Here is a 10618-nt window from a genome sequence, read left to right on the forward strand (position 1 = left end):
TGTAGTTTATGCCGCCAGCATAATTCAACAGAACAAGCCCTCTAACAAGTATTTGTATGTATGTATGATCATCCATTCTCAATCAACCACCAAACTGATGTCAACAAAGCCATGAGGATTGTCTCACAAGTCTTTCATTTTCCCTCTCTTTTGGCCGGAGACCAGTAAACCATTTGAATATGGATGTGCAAACCAGTAAATAAATCATGAAGTTACACACTAGTCTGCTTTCGCACTCATTCGGAACTATAATTGATACTTACTGCAGGTATGGTGTATAAATTTTACTAAAGTGAAGGCTGGATCAATAAGAAATTCAAAATGTTTCATCACATTTTGGGCTTGATGATGCCAAAGAAAGACCATACCAATTATCACGAACGGTAAAATGTGAACAAGAACAAGCATACATTCAAGAAAGCAGAGAAGCATCATTAAAATAAAGCATTCTTCTCACTATTCTATATTGTTGGAAAATGGACCAAAATAAAAAAGAAACCATATATGGAACGTCACAACAAGAATATTTGTGCATTTGGAGATCATAGGATATTGGGAAGCCATCGGCAGAAAAGTACAATTTTTTTTTTTTTTGGGGGGAAAGGAACAGAGAAGTGCAAGTCAAAAAGGAGAAAAAATGAAAACAGAGAGATGAAAAGGAATGCAATCTAATTAATCATCTAAGGAGGCTACTATGCTACATTTAGCCATTGGTTGAATAGGCAGCTTGTCTTCTAGTACAACTTTAAATTTACCAAGATTGAGAATTTTCCTTCTGAAGAAAAGTAATTTCTATAGCAGCTATTACCATCTTCATCCCAACGGTAAGCAGCTCCATACTAAGGAAAGAGTGAAATAGGTGTGCTTTACTTATAGAAGCCCGTTCCTGTCCAGAGTGATTAGTAAGTTGTTTCACCATGACCCCCATTATGGTGACTGGAAAAAGAAAAAAAAAATATTTGCCCAACACAGAAGTAGCACCCAAAAAGTCCTACTTAAGAGGCTTCATACCCTGCACAAACTGGAAAGTTTTTTAAAATTTTCATGTTCCAAATGAAGATTGCCCATTAAAAAATTACACACATAATGTATGTAAAGCAATTAAAACAGAAAAACAAGGATAACCCAGAAACAATCCAACCATCAATAACATAAAACTTTTCTAATTCTGGTAAAGTGAATGAGAAGCAGAACATACATTTCACGTAATAATGAAGATACATCTTTTAATCAGTTTTTGCTCTTGCTTTACTCATAATGCAGATACGTATCTTCAAAAATTATATCATACATTTCTCTTATCAATGAAGCAGGTTGCTATTGAACATTATTCATAAACAAAGAGCCAAATATGCTTTAAAGCTACTTGCAAATATGCCATCAGGCATTGAGACAGAGTGACAGACACTCGACAACAAAAACAGACTTATCAGCACTTAACAACACAAAAGTAAAAAAGCAAATACTCTTACTCAAGTATTATATTTGTTGCACAAATAGGAAAGAAGATAACAATTTTAAATTAACCAACAGGTTGAGTCTTATCGTAATACACACTATCAGCTATGAATTAGCATACCTTAGAAGTCCTCAACTCATTCACCGCTATTCGAAGAGAATCATCCGATAGAATCAACCGTGACAATGCTCCAGGGCTTAAACTGCCGCATTTATAAAAGATCACCATACGAGAGAAATCTTAAATTAAAAAAAATATCGGAAACCTAAACGCCAATCAAACACATTACATATAGCAATTTCTCTTTTTAAAGTTCAATTATCGCTTGATAGAGTATTAAGCTTAATGCAATACCCCAATAATTTTTCAGCTTCTGAGACAGATCCCTCGACTGCGAAAATTAGATCAAGCAGATCTTGCATTCCCTGTAGTTAACCAAAAAAAAAAAAAAAAACGAAGCAAGAGTGAATAGAGTAATACCAAAGCAAATTTAGGATTGTTAGGTCCGATTTGTGGACCAACTTCTGAACTGCTAATAGTAGACTTAGGAGGAAGGATTTGAAGAAGCTGTGGCGGCGGAGAATACGCATCAAGATTCACACTGCTCCTCACTTTGAGGGCCAAAAGAGTGCGACAAAGCTGACGCGCGATTCTTGTGCTGCGATCGGTCTTCGGCAGCATGCGCTATGACGCCGATCGGTACGTGCTTGAGACGTACGGCTGATTCGCGCTTGTTGCGGTGCCGACCGCCTGGTCCCGACGATTTGTACGCGTCCATTTCGCATTCGCGAAACAGCTCATCGTCCGTCAATTCTAAGTAATTCCTCGAAGAAGAAGAAGAAGAAGAAGAAGTTGAAGAACAATTGTCATTGGTGCTGTAATTGCAAGACAAGAACAATGGCTGATAATTCCCGCGATGCTTGTACGATGGAAAGTTTATATTTTTCCTTCCGAGTTGGGGAATCCGAAGCAGGAATTGAGCGGCCAACGCCACATCAATTTCAATTTCCCTCTGTGTATGTGATAATCAAAGCAAAGCTTCGTACTGGTAACACATTCTTATAGCAGGCCCAGCCCAATCAGCCCAATCCAAATAAAAGAGTACATAATTATCAATAAATAGAAGTCAAGACCTTTCTGTGATCTATCTAGTCTTCCTATCGTACTCTTTTTTTCACTAGAAAAACTACATTTGTAATGTGTCTCGAAGCACCATCAATTCTTACCTATATTTCAATTAAAATAAGAGTGAAACTATCAGCACCCCTTCATTATTCTTATAAAACCCTATTTCAAATAAAATTACAGTTAAGAGCAAAGAAGAAATAAACACATGTAGGATTTTTTTTCCCCAACAAATTACTTACATTAATAATCAATCCTTTTTTTTTATTTCCTACCTATTATTTCTTATCTAAGATAAATTGTATAAATTTAGAATAATCTATTTTTCTTTTCCTATTTCTTATCGATTAAATATTTTTGTACTCAAGATTACTTTCAAACTACAATCTAAAATATGTGTTATTTAAGCTACTGATTAGCATTCAAACTTTATCACCTAAAAAACTTTTTAATTTGTATGTAGGATAACAATAAGATTGCAAAAGAGATGAAAAATAGCACAATACTACTTTGAGTTTTAACAATAAAAGAAGATTAAATGAAAAACTAAAAGAGTGTCTTTGAAAATAAAAGGAATTTTTTTGGAAATAAAATAAATATAACTAAAAAAAGGGTTTGATGGGGAGACTAGAGGGGTGCCAATAGTCCAACTTTTAAAATAAAAGTTTTATCAATTATTGCTCCCTTTTTCTGCAATTATTATTCCCCACAGATATTTCTCCAACATTTTATTTCATATATTTACTCCTACTACACTCTAACAAAGGACGCCTTTTGGACGACATCCGTTTCTAGATGCATTTTATTAATAAATTAAATAAAGGCACCATCCATTGTTCAATTTCTCTAAATAACCACTTTCTGTCAACTCTCTTAAAATTTATTAAGGAATCTATGTTGAAGACCATTTCATCCTTAGTATTGTGTAAATGTATAAAAATAGATTTTACACTTTGAAATTTAAAATGACCTTCTTTTAGCATAAAATTTTAAAACAAATGCCGCTAACTAAGGGACAAATTTTAGAATACATGATCAGTACCATGTCAGCTATATAAAAAGTAAATCATATTATAATATATGTGCACTTATTTTGAAAAGCTATCAGGTAAATGATGGTTATATTGAATCTAAGTACGTGCATATCATACATGACACAACCCGTGTTAACATATATGTTTCCATAATGTTGATTTTGATGATAACAAACAAAATTAAGAATGATTAAGCTTTTAAGCTCAAATTACTTTTTATACATTTTAAATAAATCATTATTTTCACATTATAAAGGTTTTATATTTAATGGAAAAATGATTTTATGAAATTAGTTGTTTTTCAAGTTTATGATTTAATTGAAAGAGTTTTGAAAACTTTGAAATTAACAAGTATTGCTTGAAATTTTGGAGGACTTATTTGAAACGTTTCATAGCATTTTGGGTCGTATCATAATTTCAAAAAGTTTTGGGAATAGCAAGATTTATTTAGAGATTCTGAAATTGGACCTATTTGTAAAATAATATAACGTTTTGGGCCATAATATAGTTTTATAAAGTTTTGGGGTCAAACTATAATTTTAGAAAATAGTGCACGGTACCGGTTACTGTAACAAGCTGCTAACCGGATGTGACAAACGACTAGCCAGATTTTGGGCTGTAAGCTTCTGGAATGAAAGCGGCTATCCGGATTTCGACAGCGGCTAAACGGATTTCAAAAGCAGCTAACCGGATATGAAAAGCAGCATGCCGGATATTCTGAAATTGAAATTTTTTCTGTAACGGTAACATAAAAGTGGCTAACCAGATTCCATAAACGGTAAGCCGGTTATCACCAAAATGTGCATAACGACTAGTTTTTGAGTTCAAACTATATAAACTCAAATCCAATTCATTTTTGGTAATCTTGGCAAGCATAAACAAGTGCACACAACATATTTTGAGCTTCAATTTCCTAAATCATCATTTATTAAAATATCTTTGTTCTTCAATTTGTATATCTACTCTTTGAGAGAGTTTTGTTGTAATTTTCAATTCCTCATCAAATTTGTGAGTGTTTAAGTGTGTGAGACACTTGAGTGAAGATATTGGGAGATAATCTCTTTTTTGTAAAGGTTCATTGACACCTTGGAAGTCAATTGTAAGCTTTTGAAGCCTTGGAAGGCTTAGATAGTGAAATCCTCAAGCTTGGGTTGCTTGGTGGTGTGGACGTAGGCGGTGATTGCCGAACCACGTAAAAATCCTTAAGTTTGCTTTCTCTTCCCTTACTCTTTTATTATTGTGCTTTCATTGAAATTATTGTTTTCGAATTTATTAAGGCATTAGATTGGATTGTTGTGTGGTTTGATTATGATAAGTTTTAAAAACCCAATTCACCCCCCCTCTTGGGTTGCATAACTTGTATTTCAACCCGACCCAACCTCTCTGCCAGATTCGAGGTGAATCTTGTGATCTTATATCTAAAGCTTGTGACATAAATTTAATTCATGAATACATAACACTAGCCTCGGCCTTTGTTATAAACAAGTAATAACATATGTACCTCATTCAAAAATATATTCAAAACTTGCGCAGTTCACATCTTACTGTACATACTTACACTTTAGATATATACATATAAACACAAACGTGTTTGAAATATAAGTCACGCAGTAATGCGTGTTGTGGCCCAACCTCAACTGATTAGAAACTGAAATGCACGAAATCCTATGAAAATCTTAAAGAAATGGGATAAGTAGGAAAATAATATACTTGTAGCTAAATGAATGGATATAATTGTGTGTGTGTGTGTGTATATATATATATATATATATAAATTAGTGCTTTAGTGCTTGTACATAATTATATGACATAACTTCGCACTGAACACATTACACAAGCAAATATGAAATTATATATATATATATATATATATATGATAAAACAGCACCAAATAATATGTAGGAGAAATAACTCTCAATATTTATTGGAATCATCATTGCACAAGTAAAGTGGGGGGAAAATCTCTCAATACTCAGCGGAATTAACTACATCACAAGGGTCGAGTAATCTAAGTCTCACTACACATGCATAGAGCCTATGGGGAAGGGTACACATATGGTAGCTGGCAATCACATCTCATAATTGAATTAATCATATAATATGCGTACATATAATCATAACATGATACTAAATCATACTATCAAACATAAATACTTTGTAGAATACATATAAATAATAATAGTAATCCACACACAAAACATGTTTCACTTCGGGGTTCGTTGGAGCTCCTATAGATTCCTTAATGCTTGGATTTCTCCTAAAATATAGGGTTCAAAAATTAATTGTTAGAACTGATATAAAAACTTATACATATGACATAAACTAAATCATAATTGTTCAAATTTCTTAAATACGTTACCTACTGACTTATTGGATATAGGTATAACTATCCAATTCTCTTTCCTATAATATTTCCTCTCAATTGCTCTTTTCAAAATCATTTCTCACTCTCGGTTTTTCTTTTCTTTATTTTTTCTTCTTCATCTTTTGTTCTTCTGTTCTTTTCCTCTTCTTTCTTCATCTTTTCTTCTTTTGTTCTTTTCCTCTTCTCTTTTCCTTTTGTTTTCTTCCCTTCTCACCTTTTCCTTTCTTTTTCTTTTCTCTTTGAATTGCTTTGTTTTAGTTTGATTCATGAAAATGGTGACAGCTGCTTCAATTCTTTACTTTATATATATCCATTGCTTCCGATCACGCATGACAAGCACATAGGTGAAGCATGCATGTGCTTTGCTTTAAGCTGACAGCTTGCTAATTAGCCACATGTGCGTCACAATACATGCATTAATTGATTGTATTATTTTTAATATATTATATCATTTCTTTTAATGAAGGATGTAGCCAACAATTTTATCCAGCTAAACATGTTCTTTGACATATAATACAGTTTATGGTCCAAAAACTCATAAGTAGTTGAAATTAAATTATTTTTTAATATCAATTTTACTTTTCTCTCAATTTTAAAATACTTTAAAAGATTTTCAAACACAAGATACAGTGGTATACAATTGAAGCCTAATCCAACATAGAAAGATTAAATAAAATTAATTTTCATCACTACGCAAGAGACTTGAAAGGACATTAAGGTAGCGTTTATTTTTAATTTAAAGTATGAATAGGTTAGAATTTGATTAAAATTTGAATGGTTTTGAATATAAATGTTTCAATAACATGTTTATTTTTTTAATATATAAAAATTAAGTGGCATCTTGTTTGCTTTTATAAAGAAAACACATTAAATGTAGTTATTTAACATTTATGTCCTTATAAGTCAAAACGAATAAAAGGGATTAGGTTTCGTAGTTTATGAAATAACTATATTGAATTGAAATATTTTTAGGATATAGTATTTATTTTCCGGGTAAAAGCTCATTTAGTCCCTGTATTTTAATATTAGTGTCCATTTAGTCCCTGTATTTTTAAAAATGTCTCGAAACATCCCTGTCGTCAAAGTATTGATACCCCTACCGTTACTTTTTATTTATTTTGGTTTACTTTTACAATATTACCCTTTTATAATAATTTTTTTGTTTGGACATTAATAAAAAGAAAATAATTAAATTACCAATTTAACCCTAAAAAAATTATATTAATTTTTAATTGTCAAAATTAAATTGTCAAAAATTGTATGCAAACTACCAAGGGTGCAAATGGTGCTTGCAAAAAAATTAATATAATTTTTTTATTTTCTAGGGTTAAATTGTAATTTAATTATTTTCTTTTTATTAATGTCCAAAAAAAATTATTATAAAAGGGTAATATTGTAAAAGTAAGCCAAAATAAATAAAAAGTAACGGTAGGGGTATCATACTTTAACGACAGAGATGTTTTGAAATATTTTTAAAAATACAGGGATTAAATAGAGACACTAATCTTAAAATATAAGGATTAAATGAGTTTTTACCCATAAATAATTAATCAAACATGGAAAAGTAATCGAAATTGAAAAATCTATACAGATAGGGAAATTCTCCTTTTGGCATCAATGGGTCTACATAATTTATTTTGCATCAATTATGCACCATCACATTCTTCAACTGCTTTCAATTATTTATGCTCCAATAATTGCGAATTGTTCTTTTCAGTGCAATCAACTTGCAACTCCCCTAATCGCAAAAAAACTTACAACTTCCCTTTCATAAATAGTAGTGCCCATTTCCCCAGTAGTCTCGCATTAACATTTAAACATGATTATCAAACACTTGGTTTAGTGGTGACCCTTTATTTTTAAGGTCAGAAGTTACCTAATCTTTTCATATAGATATGGGAGTAGATTTTTTTGTTTTTCTCCCAATTTCACAGTAATTAGCTAGTAAACCCCTCTAACCTTAGAGAAGAGTTGAGAAGTTATGGATCGAATTTCTAATTGATTACATTAAAAATGGTTCCGTTAATTTCCATCAAACTTATTTTTATAATATCAATACACTAAGGGCGTGTTTGGCGCCCCGCATAACACTGTATTAGAACACCATATTGTATTAAGATATTACAATAAAATGTTTGGCTGCTATGTGGTATTGCATAAAAAATAATTAATGCAGCAAAACCCATATAATGGAATCTAGCGTGAGTGTCGAGTTGATTTGATTTAATTTTTATTTTACAGATTATATATTTAAAATATACTGAAAAAATAAATGTTATGCTACTAAAAATTTAAGGTCATAAACTCAAATCTTTATGAAGAATGATGATATATTTTTTAACATTTATATTACAACAATAATGTTAAATTTTCAAAATTTAAGACTTTTATATTCAATATTTGTCTAAGTATTAAATATTAATAAATATTATTTTCTAAATATGTAATTTAAATTAATCAGCAAATGAATTAATACAGTACAATGCAACACCAAACATAGTGTAACTAAAAATTAATACAGTAGAGCACCAAATATTGTACAATATTATTATAATATAGTGTTAATATAATACAACATAATACAATACACCTGCATTAAAATAATATAATACAATGTGTCAAACGCACCCTAATTGTATTGCAGTATCTAAAAAAAAAAGATAATTAGACCATTTTAACCATGATTATCTAACATTAGATTGAATTAAAAGAGTCAAAATTTATGTTAAAATTTTAAAATAAAAAATTGAAGTTACAATATTCCGATCCATTAAAAAAAAATGTATTTAACCATGACCATTGACTAGTCAACACTCACCAGCTTAAAGTAGTGTACATATTCGGACACTCACAAATTCTTTAATGGAAAAGTGCCACTTACTAATTCTTATGTTCAAGTACAGTAGACAAATAAGTTAAGCATTCATTTCTCTACAATAAAAGTACCAGTCTTCACTCTTCACTCCATAATTAGAAGAGTGGGTCTGCCTACAATGGACCCATGCATCTAAATCTTCAATTAGATTTGATAGGCAGCCATAAATCAATTGACATGTGTTTTGATCTAACCGGTTACCCCGTTGAAGCCACAATTCTCCCGCCAAGTTAATGATTCTAATTGCACTCAAAAAAAAAAAAATTTCACAAATTTGTAAAAGATTCCATTTTTTCTAAGTACGCTTACTTTTGTTGGAACACAAAGGGTAAAAGTACATTTAATCTCTGTATTTTTATTCCAGTAAAAATTGTAAAAATTTATTTTTTTAATTTAAATGTAAATATCTAAAAATCAAACATATGTTACAAAAAAAAACTAATTTTTTTAAAATAAGTTAAACTTCATATGTTTAAAATAAACGCTAAGGAACATGAATAAGAGCTATTAAAACAAAAAAAGAATAATTTTGAAACTAAATACAATTAATTGAGAGATGAGGACCGATAAGATAAATTCATAGATAAAAATTAAAATATCAACCTTACTTATTGCCGGCAGTTATGAGCATTAAAGCACAGAAGCACGTGTGTTGAAAAGTATGGTGTTCGTGTGGAATTTTCAGCTAGAAGTGGACGGTGGCTGGACAATGAGATGAAATTGAAAGATTATCACGGAACTTGAAGGAAGGTTCATGGCATCGATTTATTCTAAAGAGTCACTACATTTGGTTCAATAATTGTTTTCATTCGAATCAAAATCTCTCTCTAATCAATTCAACTGTTTCTGTTGATTATGGCTTCTTCTTCTCGAAACGACAAGAAGTATGATGTTTTTGTTAGTTTCAAAGGAGAGGACACCCGCGACAACTTTACTAGCCATCTCTGTTCTGCTCTGTGTCGACAAAATATCCAAACTTTCATTGATGACCAACTTAACAGAGGAGATGAAATTTCGGAGTCACTTGTGAATGCAATTGAAGCATCAGCCATTTCAGTTATTGTCTTCTCAGAAGGGTATGCATCTTCCAGATGGTGTCTCGATGAACTTGTCAAGATCCTCGAGTGCAAGAAACAGTATGCACAGATTGTGATTCCGGTTTTCTATCGGGTTGATCCATCAGACGCGAGAAACCAAACAGGGCCTTTTGGGATTTCATTTTCGAAGCTTGAAGAAAGATTTAAGGAGAATTCAGAGAAGCTTCAGACTTGGAGGAAAGCTTTGAAGGAAGCAGCCAGTTTGTCTGGCTTTCATTCTTTTAACATCAGGTGAAAAGTTACCTTTAATTTCTCATTCTAATATTTAACAATAAATAAAATTCACTCAGCACTCTTAGTTAAATTTCCGGCTGCTAAACTACAATTTTAAAAATTTTTAAGCATCAAATTCTAGACTTCCTGACTTCCCCACTTTTGTGCTCTCATAATTATAAAATAATTGTGACAGAATTAATAATAAAAGCTCGAGAATTTTACAATATATATGTAACAAAATTAGTGGTGGTCTGTCGTTTTTTAAGCAATTTCAACCCCTCACTCAGATACCACCATTACCAAAAAGAAAAGAGAAATTATCATTGCACCACCTCTCTTTTACCTTATGTTCATCCAACCATCATAAAATTTTAACATGTTCTTTGCACCACATTTCTTTTTAAATTTGTATTAATTAGTTACTTTTGAACTAATATCGTTAAATAA

At 31.2% G+C, this 10618-nt stretch overlaps 1 protein-coding gene across 1 annotated transcript in view; it reads left to right on the top strand.

Moving 5' to 3' along the window:
- Positions 1-9559: 9559 nt before the first annotated feature.
- LOC18048499 (disease resistance-like protein DSC1) overlaps positions 9560-10618 on the top strand; it is a 4486-nt gene continuing 3427 nt past the window's right edge. Inside the window, exon 1 of the mRNA XM_024188530.1 lies at positions 9560-10186. Coding sequence (XP_024044298.1) covers positions 9714-10186 — 473 coding nt within the window. The 5' untranslated portion in view covers positions 9560-9713. The remainder of the gene's footprint in view (positions 10187-10618) is intronic.

This window comes from Citrus clementina, unplaced genomic scaffold, assembly GCF_000493195.1.
Source record: "Citrus clementina cultivar Clemenules unplaced genomic scaffold, Citrus_clementina_v1.0 scaffold_3, whole genome shotgun sequence".
Taxonomy (NCBI): Eukaryota; Viridiplantae; Streptophyta; class Magnoliopsida; order Sapindales; family Rutaceae; genus Citrus; species Citrus x clementina.